The sequence below is a fragment of the Gymnoscopelus microlampas genome, assembly GCF_963454915.1.
Source record: "Gymnoscopelus microlampas genome assembly, chromosome: 4".
In the NCBI taxonomy this organism is placed as follows: Eukaryota; Metazoa; Chordata; class Actinopteri; order Myctophiformes; family Myctophidae; genus Gymnoscopelus; species Gymnoscopelus microlampas.
Genome location: NC_139941.1, coordinates 11,724,833 through 11,751,882, shown reverse-complemented (window position 1 = coordinate 11,751,882; position 27,050 = coordinate 11,724,833). Strand labels below are relative to the sequence as shown.

The 27,050-nt window shown below is 42.5% G+C and overlaps 1 protein-coding gene across 1 annotated transcript in view; it reads left to right on the top strand.

Moving 5' to 3' along the window:
* fras1 (Fraser extracellular matrix complex subunit 1) overlaps positions 1 to 27,050 on the top strand; it is a 255,511-nt gene that overhangs the window by 81,955 nt on the left and 146,506 nt on the right. The window contains exons 10-17 of the mRNA XM_084054742.1: positions 2,658 to 2,747; positions 3,448 to 3,471; positions 4,060 to 4,201; positions 5,656 to 5,799; positions 10,361 to 10,507; positions 20,880 to 21,023; positions 25,320 to 25,460; positions 26,728 to 26,868. Of these exons, the coding sequence (XP_083910868.1) occupies positions 2,658 to 2,747; positions 3,448 to 3,471; positions 4,060 to 4,201; positions 5,656 to 5,799; positions 10,361 to 10,507; positions 20,880 to 21,023; positions 25,320 to 25,460; positions 26,728 to 26,868 (973 nt within the window). The remainder of the gene's footprint in view (positions 1 to 2,657; positions 2,748 to 3,447; positions 3,472 to 4,059; positions 4,202 to 5,655; positions 5,800 to 10,360; positions 10,508 to 20,879; positions 21,024 to 25,319; positions 25,461 to 26,727; positions 26,869 to 27,050) is intronic.

The following is a 27,050-nucleotide window of genomic DNA, read 5'->3' as shown; positions in this document are numbered from 1 at the left end:
TCCTTTTTAGTATTGTTTTAGTGTCACTTATAAAAGGTGTAGCAAGCGGTCATCAATGTGTCCGTACGCTGACAAATGTGTCCGCGGCAAGCCTTGTCCATGGCAAATCGTATATTAACTCTTTAACTGCCAGAGTAATAGTGCAATAGTGTCACCCCACAGCCAGCGAAAACGAGCGATTTTACTGTAGCTTTGAAAAATCATGGACTATTTTCCTTGATCGCTGTCTTCACAACGATCGCCTCATTACACGCACGGGGGTCTCGGAAGTTTCCGCTCGCGGTAATCCGTTGCACAGCTGTGGCCAGTTGAATCTGGCTTGCTTTGCCGTAATGCAAGAGGAACGGAGATATAGCCATTTTCCCACAGGACATTTTTTTTTTAAATTACGTCAATTCCGGGTATGTCGTCATCTGGCAGTGAAAGCATCATTCATAGGGTAGAGAACAGCGCCATCTGGTGTAAAACCACTGAAAACACAAAACTTGTCAGAACTCGTTAGTGGCAGGCGTCAGATTCTTGGCAGAATCTGAAGAGTTCCCTCGTCAGTGGCAGGCAAAGAGTTGGTGGCCGCTGGTTAAAAGTAAATAAAATTGGAAAGACTTTTTTCCCCCCGTTGTGTTCTTGTAATGTGAGATAGAAGCACTGACTTTAGTCCCAATTATTGAAATCCCCAACACAGAATAAAGTTGGACCATGCTGCAGCCAGTACACAGTGGCTGACTTGGCAGAATAGGTTGGACACTGATTTAATTAATGCAATGATACTATCGTTTAAAAATGTGCAGCAGATTGCAGATTGCACTATGGCACATTAGGGGTGACTCCTAATGTGCCATAGTGTGTATGCCAATCTGTCACTAGTATACATTCAGGGCTATAGGTCTATGTGTTTCGGGTAATATTATTGACAGCTCATTTTGTGTGTCCGTGGCAAAACATTTTGTTGGACAAAAATGTCCATCACAGGGTGATGATCCCTGGTAGTAAGTGATTTTGTTTTGATGAAAATAAGTGTTAAAGGGATAGTTCACTCCAAAAACCCCATGGAGACTTGAATTTGTGGATATGTTTTAGTTTTTGTCGCATTCCTAAGCCAATAATTTGATGACCAGTAGGCCCCGGTTCCGGTAGGAGACACAAAAACGTTTTGTGTCTCCTACCGGAACCGCTGCTGGTCTTCAAATTATTGGCCTAGGAATGCGACAAAAACAAAAGAATATCCATGAATTCAAGTCTCCATGGGGTGACTAATCGATAGGAAAAAAGTCATTTTGGGGGTGAACTATCCCTTTAAATAGCTCTGTATTATCATATCATAATAACAATTGCTATAGAGTGTTTGTTCAGTCGCTTTTTGACTCTTCTCTTTGTGTAAGCTAGCACTGCGCCAGACCAGACCTTAGTTCAACTTTTAACTGAACCTCGCTCAGCAACACATTTTGAAAGTCTGATACAGTATAAGCCAAAAAGAAAGAAAATCCATAATAATTGAGCTAAACTTTACAGAACAGAAACTTCTTCTGATAAGTTTTCCTCCAGGCTCTGCGGGGGGTGTTGGCCTAGTTAGGAAATGTAGGCCGGTGGACGTGGGAGGTGTTTGGACCAAAACAATGTCAGGATTTGTCACGGCTGTTAGGCACTATCTCCACGGTTACTTTTAGCACCCCCAAAACTGTCCCACTTTGGGCTCTGCACCCTGACTAGTATTGCCCCCATTTGAAGGGGATTGAATGTGACATTTAGACATGGTTATTACTGGAAAACCTCGACCTTATTAAACACAGAACTGTTTTTAAATAGTCAGAGCTCCGAGAGGTTCATACTGTACTATTTGAAACTCCATTTCTGATGTCTGTTGATGGATTTGTTTGACGTGTTGAATTATTAAAGTGTTTACCAGTCAAGCTAATGCATATTTTACATATTTTTTATTACAATCAAAACTAGAGCTTGACCGATGGCAGATTTTTGGGTCCGATGAGTCCTAGAGTAGACCGCCTGGGCTTTCCAAAAACCCATGTTTTGAGAGATATTTTGTCAAAAAGTTCAGTATCATGAAATATTTTTTTTATTTTTTATATATATTTTATTTTTCATTTTAATTTTTCAGAAAGTATACATACAACCCCCCCAGATCCCTCCCCCCTCCCCACATACAAACCCACATACATAAAGGACAGCACAGATAAAAAATATATAATAGTAATAATCAAAACATAGTCAAAAATAAAAAGGTACAAAAAAAGAGAGAAAAGGAACACTAAGAAGAGACAATATGAAATCAATTTGAAAAACTTTAATCAAACTTAGATTTTGATTTGGAAACATTTTACGTTACGATAAGCAAACACACATGTATTTATACATTTATAACATTTTGAATTCAATATGACATATTCCGATGTGACACATTTGTGAGCTTGTAGATCAGCTATTTGGAAGAAATGTTTATCCTAATAGAGCAACTGAATTTAGTTTAGATGGAAAGAAGAAAAAAAATCAGACCAAGATTAAATTAAACAGAAAATGCTAGCAAGGGGACAAAAATATAGTTAGAATAGAGTTAAATAGAGTTAAACATAGCAAAGTATGAGAGAAAAAGAGAGATAATGGAAGATAAAAAGACAATAAAATCTTTCTTTTTCTTTTTACAGGCAGAGGATCTGGTTCACTTGCCTGGGAAGTGCTGTCCAGAGTGTGTGTCTGTGACAACATCCTGTGTGATCCAAGAACAGAACCCTGAGGTACACCTTTGCATTATCTGAAACCAGGGTTGGATTTGGGGGGGTGGTGGGGGGGGGGGGGGGTTACGTGATTATTATGTAATCTTCATGGCGTTCCTATAATGTTTCTTTAAAAAGGGTCAAAAAGCTAAAATATTGCGATTTTTACTATTTCTTGTTTGACGAAGTATACAGGCCATCATTTTATAAATAAATAAAAATCGAACCTTCTGAAATCATTCACTTGTCCCAGCACTTCACAGTGACAGTATGCACCCCTCCATTCTGTTTGGTTTCCTCATTATTCATTGGCTGGTCCTTGAGGGGGTAGCAGCTGGATGTGCAACACATACCCCTATAGGCCTATAGAATTAGGATAACTTCTTGGGTATAGATGTTCCTTTTTGAGGAAAGTCGGTGAGGGGGTGGGGTGTGTGTGTGCGTGCGTGCGCGTGTGTGCTGTGTGACAAGTTTATCTGGGCCATACAACCCACAGTGTATTTCCTAGTTGTACTGCAAAAACTTGCAAAAAAGTGGGTTTTAAGAAAAGCAGTCATAACATTTGACAGTGTATTGTATTTACAATATACTAGGCTTTCCTGGTTTTCACGAGAAATCTTCTGTGCACTTTGGTTAAAGGCAAAGATGGTGAAATTAGACACTGAATGTTTGAACGAGTTGCTCATCTAATGCTTGTCATTTGTTTGCCTTTGTACTGTAGGGTCTGGTCCAGAGACGACAATCGGTGAGTGGCAGAGGGAATTTACAATTTATAATTTAGGCTCTTATCCAGGGGGACTTACAAGTGCGAGATCAAAATAAGAAGACTACGCATGAACTCTAGTCAATAAACAAGCTACCAGGAGTGGATACAAGGAGAGTGATGTGCTAGGGGGGTGAGGTGGAGTCTGAAGAGGCGAGTGCTAGGGGGTGAGGTAGAGTCTGAAGAGGCGAGTGCTAGGGGGTGAGGTGGAGTCTGAAGAGGCGAGTGCTAGGGGGTGAGGTGGAGTCTGAAGAGGCGAGTGCTAGGGGGTGAGGTAGAGTCTGAAGAGGCGAGTGCTAGGGGGTGAGGTGGAGTCTGAAGAGGCGAGTGCTAGGGGGTGAGGTGGAGTCTGAAGAGGCGAGTGCTAGGGGGTGAGGTGGAGTCTGAAGAGGTGAGTCGTCAGAGTATGGCGAAAAATTGGGAGGGAGTCTGTAGTTCTGACAGCAAGGGGACGTTTATTGCACAATAAGTGCCATCATCTGAGGTTTTGTTCTTGAGTTAATTATCTGTCTCTCTCTCTCTCTTTCTCTCTCTCTCTCTCTCTCTCTCTCTCTGCTGTCTATACACCAGGCACGGTGGAGCGAGGGTGCGTGCAGGCAGTGTGACTGCCATGACGGCCAGGTGACGTGCTACCAGCGGTCCTGTCCTACATGTCCCCTGGGCACGCTGGCAGTGCCACAGGAGGGCCAGTGCTGCCCTGAGTGTCGACAAGGTACAGTACGTTGGCATTGAACACACGTGCACCTCTGCTCAACGTTTGTGGTACAAAAAAAGAAAAAAGAAAATCAAGCCTAGAGTAGGGATGCTAGGGTTCATATGGTTAACCCATTAAGACCTGGAACTGTGTCATTTTTAGATTTGAGCTAAGAAAGCATTATTTTACACTTTGGGCTATTCAAAAATAGCAGATATACTCATAGCGCGGCACCGAGTGCCGCGCTATGAGCTTGTAGATCTGCTATTTTTGAAAAATTGTGAAAATGTGTGCAAATCTTTGAATATATATATTTTTAAAGCGAACATTTTTAACTCAAATCGTTGCTTCTGGGGGTCCCTGGAACAAAATATTTTGATGGGGGTCCGCGGCCAAATACATATCATTTTGGGGGTCCTTGACATGAAAAAGATTGAACACCACTGATATAGAAACATACGTTTTTCAGAAAACTGTTGAGATTTAGGAGACATGTAGAATCGGCTTCAGGTCTCAATGGGTTAATTGGATTTCAGGCCCTCTCTTAGTGTTAAAACCCCCAATCTCTGTCTCTCTTCCGCTTCTCTCCTTCACTCTTCCATCAATGATTCCAATCACACGCTGATACCAGCTGTCTATGAGCCCACAGGTCGATTTCCTCTTGTGTGGCTGCAAGGCACATCCGGGCAGCTATAGTGGGTGAAAGCTAAAGGAGCACTTTGCCCATTTTTCATAATTTGTTCCCACTAATGGTCATTATAGGATGGCACCGTTTCTGTGTACTCACTGTGTGTCTCAGAGGAGGGCCTGTGGACAGTTCAGAAACATGTCAGCCATTTTATCTACAACATGGCACGTTCTGGTGATTAAAACAAAACAATCATAATCAGGTAAGGCCTTGGTTAATCATGAGTGCAGGTTTTTAATGTTGTACTCCGCTAGTGAAGAGGCGGGTTGATGGAGCAGGAAATGGGCTTCTGTGATTGAAATGTCATTGTCCCTGGACACCGGGGCGACTCAACCGTTGAGTGCACCGTGACAAGCCATTCAGTAAGCTGTCACACATGTCCTCTCTCCACCAGGGGTGAAAGTGGTCCGGTTTGGGCCGGTATGGTCCGGTACTCTGTGTACCACTAACAGATTCAGTGCTGGTACTCGTTTTTTCACCACCGTCCCAAAACAGTCCCCAAGTGTATATTTTCAAGAACAAATGCAAATTATTAGGCTTGTTTTTCCCCCTCTCCAATGAATAGTTTAGCTTTAAATGAAACTTCCACTAGATGGACATCAAAATATTTCAAGTTTCAAATCATATTAATCAAAGTTGGGTCTTATTGTGTATCACACCGAAAATAGGAGATCTACATGCTCATAACGTGTTGTAACCAAGTATGCACCGTGTTGTGAGCTTGTAAATGTAACATTTTGTGTGTGTTCGCGTACGTGTGTGTGTGTGTGTGTGTGTCTTCCAGTCCAGTGTCATGTGGACTGTCTGCGGTGTTCTGGGAGTCCGGACCGCTGTGACAGCTGCAGGGACGTCAAGACCGTCCTCCACAACGGACGCTGTCTGTCTGTCTGTCCACCCGGCTACTACCAAGATGGACGCACCTGTGCAGGTATATCCTTCTGTCTGTCTATCTGTCTGTTTGTCTGTCTGTCTGTCTGTCTGTCTGTCTGTCTGTCTGTCTGTCTGTCTGTCTGTTTGTCTGTCTGTCTATTAAAAATAGCAGATCCAAAAACTCACACCGCATCATGTAGGGGGGCCACAGTCAGAGGCTAGGGCTATTTGAGAGTCCTTGACCTTGGCATGATAAAGTTTAGTAACCACTGCACTAATGTGTGCATTATGTGTGTGTGTGTGTGTGTGTGTGTGTGTGTGTGTGTGTGTGTGTGTGCGGGTGCGTGCGCGTGCGCGCGCGCGCGCGCGTGCATGCATGTGTGCACGGCACGCGTGCGCTTGTGATTGCATTAGTGTTCTCGTCTCAAGGCCAACCACTTTATCTCATGCTAATTAGCTCTCTCATTAGCATATCGTTAGCCACCACATGTGCAGTTTACATGTCAGGATACTCAGCCTGCCTTGTACTCCTCACTGTGCATGAAGTCATCCTGTTATCACAAGTAGGTGACTGGAATTTCGTGCGGATATTGCAAGTGAGCCCCCAAATTATTGGCAAAACACAAATATTGTATTGTTGATATAATATTAATATACTATATCTCTGCTGTCGGGCAGAAACCAGCTACTGTAACTCCAAAATGTTCATTTTTCAGGAAATGAACAAACAAAACAAAAAGACGAGTTAGGAGGTTTTGTTCATCATTGATAAGAACAGCTGAATGGACCTCCAAGCTCACAACGAGGTTGGAGGTCAAAAGGGGGTGGAGCCTGGAGTCTGCTAAACCAGCTAACTCCACCCCTCTTTGGTGGACTTAGCTGGTTTAGCAGAAAGTTTGAGGATCCAATGGAGTTAGCTGGTTTTGTCAGAAGCGCTTTTTGATAAGGATAATTCCTTTTAACAGGTCGTTCATGAAAGTCCTTGCGGTCTTGTTTCCAATGAGAATTAGGTGTTAAGAGTCTTGCTCAGGGACAAATTTCATTTCATTGACACATATGCTGGCCTGGCCTGGAATCGAACCTGGGGCAACCAGGGCCTCTGGCTCCCTAGGTGGGCTCACTAACCACTCAGCTATGGCCGCCCCCATAATACTTTTCATTGGTTCAATATTTTTTTTAATCAACACACAGATGTAAAGGGTGTTCAACAGCCCTGATTTATGGAGAAAAATGCAAAAACGGAAAAATTGAGTTAGGTGCTTTCTGCCTGACAGCAACGATTATTATGAAAAAAAAAGAAGGAAAAAAAGGGAAAAAAAGCATTTGACGTAGTCCTCAGTTGCAATGACATGATGATGGGTGGGGTCAGTGGGACCCCCTGCTTGCAGACAGATGCCTGTCTCCTCCGCCCCCTTCATCAAAAGGACCCCCCCCCCAGCCTCACTGCTGGAAATATGACCTCACAACGGCTCCCACCTTCTCTCAGTGACCCCGTTTAAACAAACACGCACAGCCATGAGAATGATGTCTTCACGCACCGTCAAAAATGAAGTGTTAATTAAGCTGCATTCCGGAACTTATTTAAATTAATGAAAGGTATTTTTTTAACCAATCTGTATGGTAGAGTATGTTAACCCTTTAAGAGTGAGAAGAGAGTGCCGCGCTACGAGCTTGTAGATCTGCTATTTTTGAAAAATCTTGAAAAAAAAAAAACTTTTTTTTTCTTCTATGTTTTAGATTTTTTTAAAGAATCGCCTCAGGTCTTAACGGGTTAATACAATGTAACTAGTACATCTGCATAGTATAGTATGTTAATACCATATAACTAGTACATATGTATGGTAGAGTATGTTAATCCTCCTATAATTCTACAAAGCTCTGCGCGGGTGGTGAGCCCAGCTCTGTGCGGGTGGGGAGCCCAAAATCTCTTCTGCCCGGTTCTCTTCAGTGGCTGGGGCAATTGATCTGAATTTGCACTCAGCCATTGCCCATTACCATGTGCACGGAACAGCGAAGCCCGTTTTTCGCTTTCCCCTAATGTCAGCTGTTTATTAGCGTTTTTGTGTTCGCTGGCTCCCGCCCGGGTTGCCAAATCATGTGCGCATATCCCCCTACAGGTATAGTACAATATAACTAGTACATCTGTATGGTAGAGTATGTTCATACAATATATAATATCTGTATGGAAGACTAGAGTATGTTAACACAATAACTAGCACATCTGCAGTGGTCTCCCTACTCTTCCATTGAGACATTTTGGGTAGGACACCGACTGGTTGACAAGTAGTACGGCCTGAAGCTCATACGCGCACTGTCGTCCCCTGGCCAAGCGGGGGGCTTGCGTTTGGTGTCCCACGTGACAGATCTGGGTTCAAATCCCGAGTAGGATTGCAGCTTTGAGTGTACAATTGGGTTCATTTGGTTACATTTGTAAACTCTCAGAGGTAGAAATGGGTAAATGAACTCTGTGGATTTTACTGTGTGTGATATTATACAGTCTAAACGTACAGTACCATAGTGTAGTGGTTCCCAAACCTCTTCAGCTGAGACCCAAGCGTACCACACTTAAGCACTATTTAACTATTTAACTGCCAGAGTTGAAACAAATTCTGAGATTATATTTGAAACAATATTTGACATTTTTGAACGGGAAATTGTAGGAAATGCAAAAACAGACAGGACAGAAAGGAGGATATTAATTTGCGACCTACAAAAATGGGTCTGCGACCCACAAATGTTTGGGAAACAGTGCCATAGTGACTGGGTATAGTATAAACATTCAACAAACAAGGATCTATTTTAGAAGTGCAGTGAGCTCTGGAAACCAAGCCTGGTGTTGAGTTCTGATGAGAGACAAAGGGACGGAATTTTCCACTCCCACTCTCAGCCACATACCTGTCATACAACAGCTGAGTGGACACATACACACACGCACACACACACACACACACACACACACACACACACACACACACACACACACACACACACACACACACACACACACACACACACACACACACACACACATACTGGTGGGGGAGCGTTTAACGCTCTCACCTCTGGGAACCATTTCGGAGCTTCGATGACAGATTGTTACAACAGGTAGAACACAGAGGGAGGTTATGGGTTCAAATCCCCTGTGTGCCTCGCTGAAGTGCCCTTTTAAGCAAAGCACTGGGCTGGCACCCAAGCTGGGACTGTTATTACCCTGTATGCATGGGCCAATAAAGCATCGTAAAATCAATATACAAGCTGTCTTTTTTTTTTTACTTTACATTTTTATTGGGTATTAATAACGTAACGTAGAACATAACGTAATAGTGATAAAAAGAAGTGTCGGGCACATGCTTCTTGGGGCTCTAATATTTTGCCGCTGTCGGCTGGGAACCTTGTATATCCAAAACCGTTACTTTTCAGGAAATGTAAAAAAGAAAAAGACCCTGTGTTCCAATGGATACAATGGAGTTATTATTTAGTCAGCTATTGCTAATACTTTTCATTGGTTAAATATTTATAAAACCCACATATACACTTGACTTAACCCATTAAAACAGGGAATGCAAACCACGTGTAAACACTTAAACCCTTATTTCATACTTTGGCCATTTTTGAAAAATCATGAACATTTGTGCACATTTTTGAATATATATATTTTTAAAGCAAACATTTGTAACTCAAATCTTTGGCTCTGGGGGTCCCTGGAACAAAATATTTTCAGATGAGGGTCGGCGGCCAAATACATATAATTTTGGGGGTCCTTGACACGAAAAGGTTTGATCACCACTGATATTATAGCATTAGCAACATACGTTTTTCAGAAAACTGTTAGGATTTAGAAGACATTTAGTAGAATCGGAACCTCAGGCCTCATTGGGTTAACCACTCTCACTTTCGCTTTAAAGATTATCAGAAAAAAGCTCAATTGGCAGATCTACAAGCTCACAACATGTGATGTGTTGTGAGCTTGTGTGACATTTTTGCATGACAAAAAGGTTTCTGCCCGACAGCAACGATATGGTTCCAGGTGCTGTGATTAGCCGTGAGACGCACAGAGGGCTCATATCGGCACACGACACCGCTCGCCCAGCGGGCTCCCAGCTTCTCGCTCGGGAGCTCCTCAGGAGCCTCATACACGCGGAGCGCTGAGTGAACCGAAACGAGCGCTCCTCAAAACAACATGTACATGCAACGTGCGTGCGTGCAGTCTAAATGTTTAAACACATAAATAATTGGTCTATAAGGCTTAAGCGGTAAGAAGGGAATGTCCTTGCTTCTGTTTATTGTTTTATTCATTTTCACAAATCAAACCCTGGTTGTGTGTGTTTGTGTGTGTGAATATTAATGAAGTCGCGTCGCGTGCGTGCGTGCGTGCGTGCATGTGCATGCGTGCGTGTGCGTGCGTGCGTGCGTGCGTGTGTTGGAGGAGGCGGTGTTTCCTTTACCCATGATTGTTGTCAGCTGTGTTTGACAAGTATGCCAACATTATTGTATGTAACAATGTTCTGCCTTATATGCACTTGTTTATGTCCTTTGTACAAGGCATTCTTGTACTTCTGTTTATGTGGACATAAATTAATATTTCAAATGTGTGTGTGTGTGTGTGTGTGTGTCCACAGCGTGCAGGTCGTCCTGTGTGGCGTGCAGCAGCGAGTGGGACTGTCAGGCCTGCGGGGGGCTCCTGCCTCTGCTGAGCCCCGACAGCGCAGAGTGCCTGGGCACGTGCCCCCCGGGTACCTACCAGCACGGCCACACACACTGCCACCGTGAGTGACACACACACACACGCACACACACACGCACACACACGCACACACACACACACACACACACACACACACACACACACACACACACACACACACACACACACACACGCTGCCAGAGCGAGAACCACCACACGCTAAATAAAACAAAACAGTAGTTGGGTGAGCAAACATGCTAATACCTCCGGTGGGCTAACGCGAGCCAATAGCATCTCTGTGGAAAACAGTAATGGTTGTTTTGCTTCTCAATGATGAGAAAGCCCTAGCTTCTATAAACCCTAGCCTCATATACACATCACTTTACTAACTCAATTCATGATGGAGAAAAATACAGAGCAAGAGACAGAGAGAGGGACGGTAGCTAGGAGAGGTGAGGGGAGAGAGGCAAATAAGAGAGAGAGAGAGAGAGAGAGAGAGAGAGAGAGAGAGAGAGAGAGAGAGAGAGAGAGAGAGAGAGAGAGAGAGAGAGAGAGAGAGAGAGAGAAAGCAATGAGCCAGAGCCACTTGAGATGAGTGGACTATAATTACAACTGGGCTGCTACTCCAACTTCATTTCACACCTTAATGGACCTTTACACTGTAACCCCTTGAGTGTTAACCATAGACTGTAAAAAAGAAGGTGTTAACCCATGAAGACCGGGAACGCATCTGTGTGTCATTTTAAGACTTCTTTGGCTATTCAAAAATAGCAGATATACAAGCTTGTATATCTGCTATTTTTTTTTCTTATCGTGAAAATGTGTGCAAATATTTGAATATATATATATATATATATATATATATATATATATATATATCAAATCTTTGCTTCTGGGGGGTCCCTGGAACAACATATTTTGAGATGGGGGTCCGCAGCCCAATACATATCATTTTGGGGGGTCCTTGACATGAAAAATGTCCGAGAACCACTGATGTTATAGCAGCATAACCTTTTTTCAAAAAACAGTTTTAGATTTAGAAGACATTTGTAGATTTGCTAACATTTTCACGATTTTTCAAAGTATGAAATAACGGTTTAAGTGGTTATGCGTTCCCGGTTTGAATGGGTTAACTTAACTCTGCGAGTGTAACAAATGGAACCAAAATGGTTCCATTTGTTACACTCTCAGAGTTACAAATCCTGCTAGGGTCCATTTGGCGCAATTTCAGGCCTATTTGAACCTCCCCAAGCGTGCTTTGCGGACCTCTGTCTCCTCTCAAATGGGATAGAAATCCAGGGGGCTTCACTCTGGCCCATTAGGGGGGATTCAGGCGAGGCTCTCTCCAATTCCGCACCTCCTGTGTGAGAGGGCTTCAGCACCTCAATCGCTGGTTATATCCATTAAATGTTGCAATTTTTAGGGGTCTGGTGCGTCCAGTGTGTTTTCTCAAGTTGGAATTCCAACTGGACCTTTCAGCGTCCTTTTGAAGGCAATGAAAGAAAAAACAACAGTTAAAAACAACAATGGCGGTGGTACCCTGGGCGGGAATTTCACAAAAGGCCATGAAGGAGATGGCCGCCGTGGCCCCTCGGGTTTGGCCTCATGCCCTTCAAAACATTTGATATCCTAATCCTAAGACCACAGTGGTCTTGATGCCCCCGGATGATTTCAGCGCTTTCTCCTTTGCTTCTTTCCTGTCAATACAGCTTTTAGACACCAGCGTCTTTTGTTTATACAGTACGTCCCCGTTCCCATCTTCAAATAAGTGCAGTGACTGATTAAGTTTAGGGTTGAGTTATTTTGTGAAGTAATTTTCACATTTCATGTATTTATTTCAGTGATTTATACTACTAGAGTTTTGGGGGGCTACGCCCCCCTCAACCCCAGCCGTGCACGGGGCCCAGCTTGGGCGCGTGTATATTGGGGTGCCCAAATCGCCGGAGTGAAACTGTCCAAAAGGAAAAAAAAAAAAAAAAATTGGGAGAAAATGTTAATATTTATTGCTACCTTGGTGGTCCGCGGACCCCCTGGTGGTCCGCCAACCCCCTGTGAGTGTTGGGACCCCCGGGGACCCCCCTGGAACATGGCGGACCCCTTCGGCTGTTTTTTTTTTTTTCATGCACGGTTTGCTTGTTTCTGTTGCTTGTTTTTGAAAACCTGGCATGAACTTGGCAACCCGACTGACATCACTGACGTATCCTTGGTATTTGTACTTCCGGGTTGCATAATGATGACATCACTGTCGAGTCCTTTGGTGTCATGAACCTAGGCTGGTTTGTTTACCAGATTTACCAGGGCACCGTGCTATGCTGTGGCCGTCGCTGTTTGTTTTTGTGTTTTGATGAACATGGCACGTGAAGGACGGACATATTGTGATCGAGACATGAGTGAAGTGAAAGTAACGGCCTGGGTGGAACAAAGGAAGTACGTAAGAAGGGGGGGGGGGTTGAAGCAAAGGAGCTGCGTGTGTGTTGTTGTCGAGGAAATGGGCAGAGTGCAATGGCGGCCGCTCGTGTTGTTTCGGCGAAACCCGTCGCCGTTCGGTGTCGGTGGTGTGCACGGTAAACGGTACGAAAGTGATTCACCTTCCGTTTTGTCCGAAATGTCGTGAGTGGAATAAATTATGTTGCGACGTGGAAACAGTGAAGTGAGCAATGATAGGTGCCCTACGCCACCCGTAAATTGTGAAAGTCGGCCATGGCTACTGTGTTTGCGACATGTGCTATGTCGGCGTTGTGTTTACTCGATTACAGAGCTGTGGCTATAGCGTCAGCGGCGCGCGGAAGTAACTTGTCGTTTATATAATTAGATGTATTAAAAACAATAGTATGTGGACTTGACAACACCAAAGTGCAATCAATTCGCAATGGAAACCTAGTTTAAAAAATGTGTTGCTTTATCATTGTGCTATATTCGCGTTCGGTGGGGATCAGTGTTGATTTTGACAGCAAATATTTATTTAGTTTTAGTCAGTCTTTTGAATACAATTCTGTGTAGTCATATTTTAGTCCCCTGAAATGTCTTTTAGTCTAGTTTTAGTCGACTAAATCCCATGGAAATGATTTTCACTTAGCTGCATGCCGAAAATAGCCGATCTACCTGTGAGCTTGTGGATCAACTATTTTCGGTCTGCAACACCCGCGTGCACCCATGATGACTTTTCTTAGTTCTACTGGATCTCTTCTCCACTAGTCCCTCCCAAACATTTGACAAAAGTGTCAGTATATTTAGTCATAGTTTTAGTCATCATAGCTTAGTTTTTATTTAGATTTTGTCAGTGAATGTAGTTTTAGTCGATGAAATCAACACTGGTGGGGATGTACTCATAACATAAAGCTGTTTAAATTAATATGAATGAATGGCCTGAAATAAACACTCCCGGTGTGTAAGGACATTAAGCGTCAGGCTACTCCGAAACCCACAGTGTACTGAAATAGAAAAAAATAACACGAGAGTTCAGGGTTACACCACATTTGGTTACTCGTCGGATTCTGTGGCTGGCTCGTGCTCGGTTCGGAGATTTGAACTAATCGCTGAGGACTCCCTCTTGAGCGAACGGTGGCAATGGGAGCACTTTCAGACTGAATAATGAAGTGAAACTATTAGTGTCAGACTATGAGAGGGGAGGAGAGGAGGAGGACTGTGGGCGGAGAGAGGAGAGTAGGAGCGGGTCATGTTAGGGAGTCAGAGAGTCATTAACTGAGAAATGAGTTTAAAGAGGGATGCTGATGTCTACGAGGGCTGAGGCTTGAAGGACGGCAAGTGACAGTCCTTTCATTTTAGAGTAGCCAGTTCTTTTTAACCCCTTTGTTCTCCCAATTGAGTCATGCCGAATTCCCAAATTCCCCAGACACTTACAGTGGTGTAAAGTAACTATGTACTCAAGCACTGTACTTAAGTACAATTTTTAGGTACTTTTACTTTCTTGGACTATTTCCAATTGTCTATACTTTTACTTCTACTCCACTACATCTCAGAGGCAAATATTGTACTTGTACTACACCACAATTATTTAAAAAACTTTAGTTACTAGTTACTTTGCAGATATAAATTATTACATTATAAACATGCATTAACCACTTCAGCCCTTTTTTATACCTAGGCTATTTGAAAATAGCCGATCTACAAGCTCACAACGCGTCGCATCACGACGCGTTGTGAGCTTGTAGATCTGCTATTTTCAAACACACATTTAGTACTTTTACTTTTGGTACTTTAAGTACATTTGTATACTTTTGTACTTTTACTCAAGTAAAATTTCGGACTGTTACTTGTAACACAGTACTTCTACATTGCAGTATTTATACTTTTACTTAAGTAAAACATTTGAGTACTTTTCCCACCACTTTACACATCTGTCCAAAGGATAAAACACAACAATGCCTATTTCCATTGTCATCCATTGACATACTAGTGCACTAGTCACTAACGCAGCCACAAATATGACCTTACCCCTGTGCCACCCTAATACCATACTACTGAACCTCCAGCATCCTGCTGCATAAACCTAGTTTTAGACTGATTTAACTAAAGCTCCGGCGTACACAGTTTGAGCTTGTAGATCAGCTATTTTTGCCACACAACGCCATACAAATTGGACTTGAAGTGGTTTCGTCTTATCACGGATCTCGGTCTGAACTATCGGCTTAAGGAACAGTTTGTTCGAGGGTGAGAGTGATGGACGATGCAGACAGTTCCTATACGTTGAATAATTTATGAAGTATTTATTACAGCACTCTCAGTCCAAACACGACCACAAACACATTGACAACATAAACATGATTCAGCTGCTTCCACTCTCTCTACGTACTGTAACTAATACTTAACATCACCTTTGTCTCACCCTAGACCCCCTACACACTCTCTGGCTCTCAGCTCTCCTACTGTCTGTCTCTCCTACACTGTCCCCCCTCTCAGCTTTCCTACTGTCTGTCTCTCCTACACTGTCCCCCCTCTCAGCTCTCCTACTGTCTGTCTCTCCTACACTGTCCCCCCTCTCAGCTCTCCTACTGTCTCTCCTACACTGTCCCCCCTCTCAGCTTTCCTACTGTCTATCTCTCCTACACTGTCCCCCCTCTCAGCTCTCCTACTGTCTGTCTCTACTATTCTGTCTGTCTCTCAGCTTTCCTACTGTCTGTCTCTCCTGTTATTTATGTATACATATTTATGTCTTTATTTATTATAAATTAAACAAAGCTGAGGTATTGTGCAGCCAGCCAGTGTCACACACAGTTTTGGCAGTTATTTTCCCCCAAAAAATAGCAGAACCTGTCGCTCTGTATATATTGTTTTAATCTTATCAATGAGTTATTTGTGATTGTTTTTAACCTTTTCAAAAGTTAAACGTTCTCAAATAGAAACGTTAACGTGTGCACTGTTTTCTTTTGGGGACGATGCATGGGTCAAAACATAGGTTATCAGTGGATCTGACACAGGCCATGGCTCTAGCGATAATGAGAGAGTGAGGTGTTGAGTTGCACAGCAGATACATCATGGTGGATGTTTGTGGATGGCTTTTTGGCACAGCGACAGGACCACCCAGGCATGCTGCCTGCTTCCAAACCTCCCAGGGTTTCTGCCATTCTCTGGCACCGCTGTACTGTAGTGTGTAGCTCTGTGTGTGTGTGTGTGTGTGTGTGTGTGTGTGTGTGTGTGTGTGTGTGTGTGTGTGTGTGTGTGTGTGTGTGTGTGTGTGTGCGTGTGCGTGTGTGTTCGTGTTCTTAAATCCATTAGACCTCCCAACATTTTACATCAAGACATAAACCAAGGTATAAACCAAGCGTTTAGTGTCTTCACTCAGGACTTCCTTGGTTTTGTGGTGACGAGTATCAGTGGTGTAAAGTAACTAAGTGCATTTACTCAAGTACTGTACTTAAGTACAATTTTGAGGTATTTTTTACTTTACTGGAGTATTTCCAATTTTCAATACTTTTACTTCTACTCCGCTACAGCTCAGAGGCAAATAGTGTGCTTTTACTCCACTACAATTATTTGAAAACTAATACTCCTAAACTAATACTGTCGCATCGCAATTTGCATTTGAGTACTTTTTCCACCACTGACGAGCACAGTCATGCAAACGTGTGAGTGTCTGTGTGTGGATGCAGGAAAAGATAGTCAGTAGTCTGCATCGTGCCATGGTGAAATGAACACTCACAATTGTGATGAAACAATCAGTCTGCATGATTAATATATTGGTATCAGCCTGGTATCAGCATCAAAAACAAAGCTCCATTCCAATGTTTCATCTGTTATGTTTGTGCGTGTGTTTGTGCGCACACGCATGCATGCGTGCATGTGTGTGTGTATTAACACACATTTATTTGTGGGGTAGAGCTGTTTTCTCCATGCTTTGCTTACCACTCAAACCCTATTTAATTCCGTTTACGACAAGCTACGTTGTTAGCTCCTATTTTAGCTCATTTAGAACATTTTTTAGAAAATACGTTTTTGACTGAGGTTTTTTCGGGTGACAATTTGGAGAATCTTTGGAAGATTTTCACCTGTGAAATATCCCACCTGGCGGCAGGGCAGAGATACATGGATGTGAAACAGTAATCATCACATTCCTTTGCAAAACCTCACTGTTTATGCAAAGTGGAGTGTCAGGAGATGGTTTCGCCAGCGGCCTGAGCAGGATTACACTCCCTGATAACTGCTGCTCTACAGAAGAAATAATAATTGCTTGTTGAAGGCTGGGGTGGTACGAGGCATATAGTTCCCCATAGTGAGCTGTAACCTTTTTTTTATTTTATAGGAAGAACATTGTCCCATTTTTATTAGCTGGTTCTCTGTGTGATGGACTGATGTCTGCAGGAGTCTCTCAGGAGAAAGAAAGACAAAAAAGAGGCTATATGCATGAGAATGACAGAGAGAGAGACCCACGGAGAGAACGACAGAGAGACCGGAGCCTCATAAAGCAGAGGCAATCACAAAAGCAATGGTGGAAGAATTGTTTTACAACTTTGTATTGAAGTAAAAGTAGCAATGCCACCATTGCCAGAAATACTCTGTTACAAGTAAAAGCACTGTATTCAAAATTGTACTTGAATAAAAGCACACAATATACTTATACAGTACCAAAGTAATTGTGCAGAATGTCCCATTTGGCACGTTTTATTAAAAAAAAAAGATCAAAAGCTTTCAAAATCTGTTCAAATCTTTCAAAAATGGCAGATCTACAGAGCACTGAAAACAAGTATCGAAATAGGTCAATGAATCAGATGTTCTAATGTATGTGAGTAAAGTGAAAATGAATTATAGATATACAGTAGTATAGCATACAATAGCATATGATAGTAACATGTACTGTATGTACATGAGGTTAAAAATGGCAGCAGATGCACATGTGTACATAAAGTGCAGCATTAAGGTGAGGAGAATAATAGCACCTGCAGATGTGTACGTAAGTTGCAGCAAGAGAACAGTAACGGATATCCGTAGAAAGGCTTTGTGCAAATACTCTCATAATGCAGATGAGACGTGAAGGGAAGCAGTCCACATAAAGGAAAGTAATCTGCATCAAGAAACGTAATCCAGTGTGGCAGCAGGCCAGCCTCCGTGTTCAGGCCTTGCTCAACAGTCTAATGGTAGCCGGGGTGGAAACTGTTCTGGTTATCACTTTCAGACTGAATAATGAAGTGAAACCAAATGGAAGTTCAGTGTCAGACAAGCTTGTCCCGTCTTGCCTGTGACTCTTTAGGTCACTTGCTTCAGGCCCTGCATGGGAAGAAGAACATACGGCATAGAAGATTACCTTTATTTTGGGGGAATTCAGTTTAACTTACAGGAGTTCATACTGTATGGTGTGTGTGATATGAAATGTGAGTTTACCATAATCACAGTAATCCTTAATCATATTCCATCATATTCAAGGGCTTTTGGAGAGAAATGAGACTTTCAAATTAGAGCACTGCAGAGGGCAGGTGTGTGGGTCTGTGTCCAGCTGTCGCTCGTTGACACTCGTTAATGTTATACAGTAGGCATCAAGGCAATTATGCTTCTGCACTGTCAAATAGGCCAACATCTAATCTAAGATTAATGGGACTCATTCAAATGACCACCAGTGAGTCCCAGGACTCACTTTATTGAAAACCAATATCACTGTATTATATTCGATTTATTAGATATTATATTGATATTATAGCTATTTTATTTTATTAGATCTATGATGGCAACTAGTTGACTTTTGTTGAAAAAGCCTGCATATATCGGTATCGGTTGATATCGGTATTGGACATTAGGAGTTGGACAATATCGGATATCGGTAAAAAAGTCAATATCGAATATCCCTACAAGCTAATAAATGATACCTGAAAAGTTTACATACTTTCTGTTTAGTAAAGAGCTGAAGAGACTATCAGAATATAGAGCTTTAACTTTTTAACCAAAATATCACTTACTTACACCACCATTAAATGAAGCCTGAGGATGTGCCTGTGCAGGTACTGTGTGAACGCAGTGCTTCCATGTGCCAGCTTCTTTGCTCATCCGAGGCAAGCTGATTGGTTACCATGGAAACAGAGTTGTGCTGCGCCCCTGCCCTGTGGTGGTGCACTGGGAGCTGGGTCAGATGTTATTCCACTGGGACTGTGGCAAACATCGGCCTCTCAGAGACCTATCCGACTCACTGATCTTTGTGATTCTTCATGTCCTCATAAGGGGTCAAAAGATGGTCTATTTTCACTACTTTGGGTATGACAAAATTGGTATATACTGTAATGAGGCTTAAAGGGATAGTTCACCCCAAAATGACTTTTTTTCAAGAGAGAGAGGGAGAGAGAGAGAGATAGAGAGAGAGGGGGAGAGAGAGAGAGAGGGGGGGAGGGAGATGAAAATGGAAGGGAATGGAAGGTGGGCATATTGTCACTGTCGGTTGGCAATCTTGTAAATCCAGGAAATGGGGGGAAAAAATAACTTCCAATGGATGTAGTTATTGTAGTCTCAAGCTCTGTTTCAGTTTTATAAAACCCACACACAGACTTTACTTTGAAGTTGGCGTCCCTATTTTTAGGCATTATTCTTGAGTCTTTCAACGCGTTGTGAACTTGTAGATCGACCTTCTTCACTGCTTTTTTGCAAGACTGAAATAGAACGTTAATTTAAGACAAAACAAAAACAAAAAGATGAAATTAGGACGTACAAGGTTTCCGCTTGGATTCAGCGACGATATGCCTATTTCTCCAGCCAGCGGCGAGACAGTGTGTGAGTTCTTGTAATCATCCTCCATCCTGCTGTTTCACACTGTGAAGAGTTTTGATTTGCTGAGGGCAGAGAAAAGATCATGACACAGATTATTATTCAATTCACTACCGACACGGATCACAGGCCTGTGTGTGCGTGTATGTGTGTGTGTGTGTGTGTGTGTGTGTGTGTGTGTGTGTGTGTGTGTGTGTGTGTGTGTGTGCGTGCGTGCGTGCGTGCGTGCGTGCGTGCGTGCGTGCGTGCGTGCGTGCGTGCGTGCGGGCGGGCGGGCACCGATAAGGTACACTTTTACACTTTGAGAGTTAAAGCTATAATCTGTAACTTTTACAGGTAACTGTAACTGTAGCTTTTTCAGAGAAACTGTTTTTAATTCAGAGAATTTCAATTTTTATGTAATATAATCCTGTCCCGAGCGCCTCATTGCGGCTGCAGCATTTCTAATGATCTAATTATGTAATATTTAACTAGGCTATTGTTATCAGACAGACCACTGACTACGTCGTCAGACGGGGGAGGGGGTGCTCTCGGTAAACTGTGCTGTTTGGGCCATTCATCAATCAAATAAAACATGTTTTGATTATTGAACCTACCGATGCACATTTCCCTCTTTATGTAACGCCGGCAGTTATGTTGCCATATAGCCTGAGAGGATGTTCGGGTGAACGTGTTGCGCTGACCGATTCAGTCACCGATCTACAAGTTCACGACGCGTCGCATAAGCTTGTAGATCAGCTATTGAAAATTAAAAAAAAAAATCTTGAACATTAAGTGCACATTATTGAATGTTTTTTTTCCCCTTTTTTAACCCTTTAAGACCTGGAACGCATCTGTGTCATTTTTAGATTTGAGCAAAAAAAAAAGCATTATTTTACACTTTGGGCTATTCAAAAATAGCAGATATACAAGCTCATATGAGCTTGTATATCTGCTATTTTTGAGAAATCGTGAAAATGTGAGCAAATCTTTGAATACATATTTTTGAAGTGAACATTTGTAATTCAAATCGTTGCTTCTGGGGGGGGTCCCTGGAACAACATATTTTGAGATGGGGGTCCGCGGCCAAATACATATCATGTTGGGGGGTCCTTGACATGAAAAACGTTTGAGAACCACTGACATAGAAACAGAAGTATTTTCAGAAAACTGTTAGGATTCAGAAGACATTTTGTAGAATCGGAACCTCAGGCACTTAATGGGTTAAGCAATGTTTTGATCAGCGTGTGCCTGGTTGTGTTTGTCTCCACCAGGCTGTCATCAGGCGTGTGCAGAGTGCCGGGGGCCCGGCCAGCAGGAGTGTGTGTCGTGTTCTGACCCGGCGGAGCTGCTGAAGGACGGCCTGTGTGTCCCACACTGTGGAGCAGGCTTCTATAACCAGGACGACGTCTGCTACGGTGAGCACACACACCGACCGTGTTAACGTGAACGATTCTCAAAATGTGAAGGACCCTCAAATGAATGCATTTGCCCCGCAGACCCCCATCTGGAAATCTTTTGTGCCAGAGATTTGCGTTTGTTTTTTTTAAACGTTCTGTTTATTTATTTATTCATTTTTTAACATACTCACAGGTCATATAGTCATTACTGAAGCAAATAAAGATTTGTGTTGTTAAAATGTTTTTTTTTTAAGTATTCAATTCTTTTTTTTTTTTAAGACGGGGTGCTGTGATTTTCAGTGATTTTTTCCCCCCCTAAAACATAATCATCAGGTATTATGGTTATAGTAGGAGGAAGATTTTTTTCAAAAAAGTGTACAGAAAGTGTTAAAATTATGTTTTTATGTGGACACGCCTCCAGTTCATTAAGTTTACCTGGTTCTCACCTTAGCACCTCCTCCACCACCGCACCACCCACTTGTCCTAGTCCCTCCTCCTCCTCATGTGTTATGATAATGAGGGGGAGGGCATGTTTTTACTATGTCATTAAAGCGCTGTTTTTCTATTGGCACGTTTGACCCTCAAGGTTTCAGCCTCCAGGTAGAAACTCAAAATAATCAGAGAAGACATAAAACACCATAAAAACACCACCAGGGAGGCCTAATGAAGTTCTATCAACCTCTTAGACACATGAAAAACAGAAAGAGTGAAAAACCGTGGCACCACCTCTTTAAACAAGATTCTTTTGAGAATAGCAGATATACGACCTCACAACACATAACAATGCGATTCGTTGTGAGCTTGCGGATGGCTATCTTCAAATAGCCAATGTGAGCTTGTATATCGGCTATTAAAAAAAATCACTAATAAATTGGAAAGATTCGGAATATTTGACATATTAAAAATGACATATTCATTTGGGGATGCTTGCCATGAAAAGGTCTGAGAACCACTGCTCTAATCCACGGCAAAAGGGCCGTCACTCTGTTATAGTGGTGACACGGTGACGGAGCGCTCGCTGAAAAGATTAGACGTTTTAATTTAAAAGCCATGTGTCCTCGTGTCACAGTGTCCTTCAGAGAGACATCATGCCGGCTGTGGATAAGAGAGAGCGTCAGCTAAATAAATGATGTGTTAATGACATTTAGGCCTAGTGTTACTTGGCCAGTAGCGCACTTTAATGGCCTGTGACAGGCACTAATGGGACAGTGTTGTTTGACTTCATAAGGAAACTCAAGCCACGCGTTCCAAACGGTTCAATTGTATTACTGCTTGCGGAGGAGTGAAAACCTCAACACACACGGTCACACACACACACACACACACACACACACACACGCACACACACACACACGCACGCACATGCACGCACGCATACAGGCATGCACGCACGCACCCACGCACGCAAGCATGCACGTTAGCTGTAATAGGTTTATTATTAGCCGTGAACTGGAGGTGAAGATTTGTTAAGGCTTGTCTGTCGAGACACAGCACAATCCTTCAGTGTGTAAAAATTACCCTTAAGCCCCATTTATACGTACTGTAGTCGCACGGTGGTGTTGCGACCGAAAATAGCAGATCTATAAACAAACAACCGAAGGAAAAAATAAATAACACACAATGATTATAGTTGAACTTGGCTTAATGAGGATTCCACAGCTCTTTGAATAATGGCCCTTATGAATATGGAGGAGGAGTGTTTCTATTTTTAATAATGGAAAGGGGAGCGTGTGTGCGTGCATATGTGTGTGTAGGTGGAGAGAAAAACAGACCCCTTGAGGCAACGGTGAAGTTAGCAGGGACTCGCTGGGCTCTTGTTCAAGTGTGTGTGTGTGTGTGTGTGTGTGTGTGTGCGTGTGCGTGTGCGTGTGTGCGTGTGCGTGTGCGTGTGTGTGTGTGCGTGTGCGCGCGTGTGTCTGTGAGAGTCAGTGTGTGTGTATATTACTAAACTTGTAAGGGCCAAATGTTCTGACTGTTGTCTGTTAACAAGCTTGCAACGGAGTGTGAGCTTGTAGTTAGTTAGTTACTGTATTGACACAATTGTATAAAGCATTGGGTCCAAAACAGTTCCAGGAAATCCAGGAATAAAACACATTGAAATATACAATACACACAAAATCCCTTCACTCATACAACAGGAGCTTTCAGTTGCTCCAACAGTGATAGGCAGGCATGTAGCATGTAGCATACACAAAGTTCCTCTCTAGGTGTGCAACAACAACCAGTGGTGGAAAGTAACTAAGTACGTTTACTCAAGTACTGTACTTAAGTACAATTTTGAGTTGTTTTTTTTTACTTTACTTGAGTATTTCCAATTTTCTGTACTTTTACTTCTACTCCACTACATCTCAGTACTGTAGAACACTACAAGCTCACAATGCGTCGCGGTGCGACGTATTGTGAGCTTGTAGATCTGCTATTTTCAAAATATGTTTACACTTTTGAAAACTTGCGAAATGGGATATTCTGCATAATGAGTACTTTAAGTACATTTTGATACCAATACTTTTGTACTTTTACTAAGTACATTTTGTGTTCCGTACTTTTACGAGTAATACAACCGTGAGTGTGTGTGTGTGTGTGTGTGTGTGTGTGTGTAAGTGTGTGTGTGTGTGTGTGTGTGTGTGTGTGTGTGTGTGTGTGTGGTTGTGTCTGTGTGTGTGTGTGTGTGTCTGTGTGTGTGTGTGGGTTTCTCCTTCCCCTATAGGGTGAAATACTTCAAGTATTCAGTGATGTATGCGTTGTTGCTGACGGGCAGCCTTTTTAGAAAATGTCAAAACTTTTTTTTTGTTGTTGAAAAAGGTTAAATGTGTATGAGCCTGTCACTGTGCTCTTTGCCCTTTTACTTTAAATGTCAAAAGTTTCCCCCCCGTCGCTAAGCCTTTTTAGGGATTAATGGTTTGGATCAGTGTCTGTTTTTTCCTCCCCTCCAGCGCACTTTTAGAAGACTTTCATTCGGTGTTTGGTTGCCACTCAGGCTTGTTTAAACGCGTTGAGTGTTGAACTTCACTTGTAGCTGCGGTACGGTTCAATATAGACACATCAACCACATGAACCCTATAGCATGCCTGTTCTGCGGTGAACGTTTGCCGGAAATAGACGATCTGCAGAGGGAGATGAGAAAATGATGATAATAATTATAATCTTTCTATAAAGATATAGAATATATGTCTGTCTCCCATATTACTCGAGAACCGTCCAACTGATGGACTTCAGACTTGCCGTGTGTATTGCAAAGGATGTACTGAGTGGGCGGTTGTCCTGTCCATACATGGAGATCCCTTATATCATCATTATGTCATCATAGTACTGACGTCATAGACCGGCATCCAAGTACTGCGCTAAGTACTCTGACAATAGGTGCAATGGGTATAGGCTCTATGCACAGCAGCCATATTGGAAAGAAATTGGGCCTCTTCTTACTTCCTTCACAGGTGTGTTACCAATGATACTAATGAAGGCTCTGTTCCATTCTGGTCAGGGTGCTGATATTGTGCATGTTGGCTCACTAGAAACACTACAACAAATAAGACAACCACTATGCCACACTAAATGGAACAGAGCCTTAAGTATTATTGGTAACACCTGTGAAGGAAGTAAGGAAGGGGCCCAATTCATTCCCAATATGGCTGCTGTGCATGGAGGCTATTGCATGACTGGAAGGGCATGAATTCCCAATGGGCGTCATTCCTAACGGGCATCGGCCTAGTAATTATAGGACTACTACTGCTACTACTACTACTAATAATAATAATAACATTATTTATGTAGCATATTATTTGCACTCTTGATATCCTCTGGTCTGGCATTCCATTGTCTAGAAGACCCTATCAACAAAGTATTTCTGTTCTAAGTTGAAGTTGTTAATTTAGCCCTGCAACTGACTAAACAGAACACTTTTGTCAGATGTAATATTGTACACACATTCTACACCAGGGGTCTTCAACAGGGGGTCCGGGACCCCTAGGGGGTCCTCAGAGTTACTACAGGGGGTCCGCCAAATCTTTGTGTGATATGATTTATTTTTACCATAATCTTTTGGCAAAGAGGTATAAGTGTAGAGGGAAAAAAGAGCAGGCCACGTAAAGAAAAGAAAGTTGAATCTGAAACACAATTTTAAACAATATAGATGAGGGGGTCCCTGCTTCATCTCTCTCTCAGCTACGGGGTCCTTGGCCTGAAAACGTTGAAGACCCCTGTTCTACACCATTCATCATTCTTAAAATGTCATTCATTCATGTTTCTAACAGATTATTTTATGATTCCTCTGAGAGGTCATTCATGTTTACACAATGGTGTTTTTTTTTTTTACAGCTTGCGATTCCTCCTGTGCCACCTGTCACCCTGACAACCCCAGGTGCATGAGCTGCCCCCCCGGCACCGCCCTGCATCATGGGAAATGTATTTCTCAGTGTCCTGAGCAGCATTACCTGGACAGCTACAGCAGATGCAGAGGTACAGTACTGAAACTGGACTAAAAACTATTATGTTCAGTTCAATTCAGTTCAATCCAAGGTAATGTGGTTAAGTCCATTTAAATTCAAGAAATTCCAAAACCATAGAGCAGAGCTTTAATATTTAATATTTATGTTCTATAGTTTATGTTAATATTATGTTGTTTGTACTGTACAACTGAAATGACAATAAATATGATTTATTTGGATTAGTCAAATGAACTGAATTGAATTGCATTTGAATAAAAACAAACAGATGTTCTGGTTACACATTATTATAAATAATAATAACCAACAACAAAAAACAATGCATGCAATGCATTTCCAAATAGTCTAATATGGTTAAAATAGATTAAAGTTGAATGGGCTTACGTACTGTAGGAGAGGCATGTCTGATCTAATGAATATCAAATATATAATTCCTGGCAATTTAAAAACTGTCTGGGGTGAAATCCAGAGTAGTAAAAGGATCCCAGAAGTGTTTTTAAAGTGAAGTACCCTTTTAGCATCGCTGCCAACAGTAAGAAAGAAATACATCTAAATCCTACTATGCCGACCAACGCATTGGTTCTCAAAGTGGGGTCAGGGGACCCCCAGGGGTCCTTGAGGGGGTACCAGGGGGTCCCCAGCTAAATGTGTTCATTACAGTCATTTGAACCATATTTTATACTTTGACTATTCAAAAATAGCAGATTTCGTGCCGTGCAGGGAGCTTGTACATCTGCTATTTTTTTATTTTTTTGAAAAATATTAAAACTGTTTGGAACATTTTGAATAATTGTGATTTGTTCTTTTTTTAACATTAATGTTCTCTTCTGGGGGGTCCCTGGCACAAAACATTTTCAGATGGGGTGGTCCGCGGCCAAATATATATCAAATCCTTTTTTTTTTCAAGATACTTTTTGGGACTTTTATGCCTTTATTTGACTACTATAGGCCAGTAGGCTGACAGGAAATGGGGAGAGAGATGGGGGGGTGACACACAGCAAAGGTCGTCGGGATCGGGAGTCGAACCCGTGACGCGCTCGTAGATCGGCTATTTTCAAAATTGTTATATTATTTGACAATTTGGCCAATGTTTGACCAGTTTTTGAGTGATGCCAGCCACTCCTACACTTGACCGTGTGTGTGTGTCTGTCCGTCCGTCCGTCCGTCCGTCCTTATGTTTGAGCAGGGCCTCAACAGCTGCAGTCCTTGGCACCAAAAAAGTTTGAGAACCACTGGTACTGAACGTGTACTGTACTGTGTGTGTGTTCCTGTACTTCCAGCCTGCCACAGCTCCTGTGCATCGTGCTGGGGCCCGTTGGCGTCCCAGTGCACCCTGTGTCCCCAGGGCCTGTCCCTCCACCAGGGACAGTGTGTGGACAGCTGTGGGGAGAGCCTCTACCCCCAGGACAACACCTGTCACAGTAAGGACCTCCACCCCAACAGAGAGACAGACAGGGGGACATGACAACCCGAGAAACAGACATTCAGAATTCATACACTAACAAAAAAAAAACACTCACTCACATTTCTATCTCTTCACACTTATACATTATTACGTTACTTTGTAGATTTTGATTATTATTACAAAACCACTTCAGCCCTA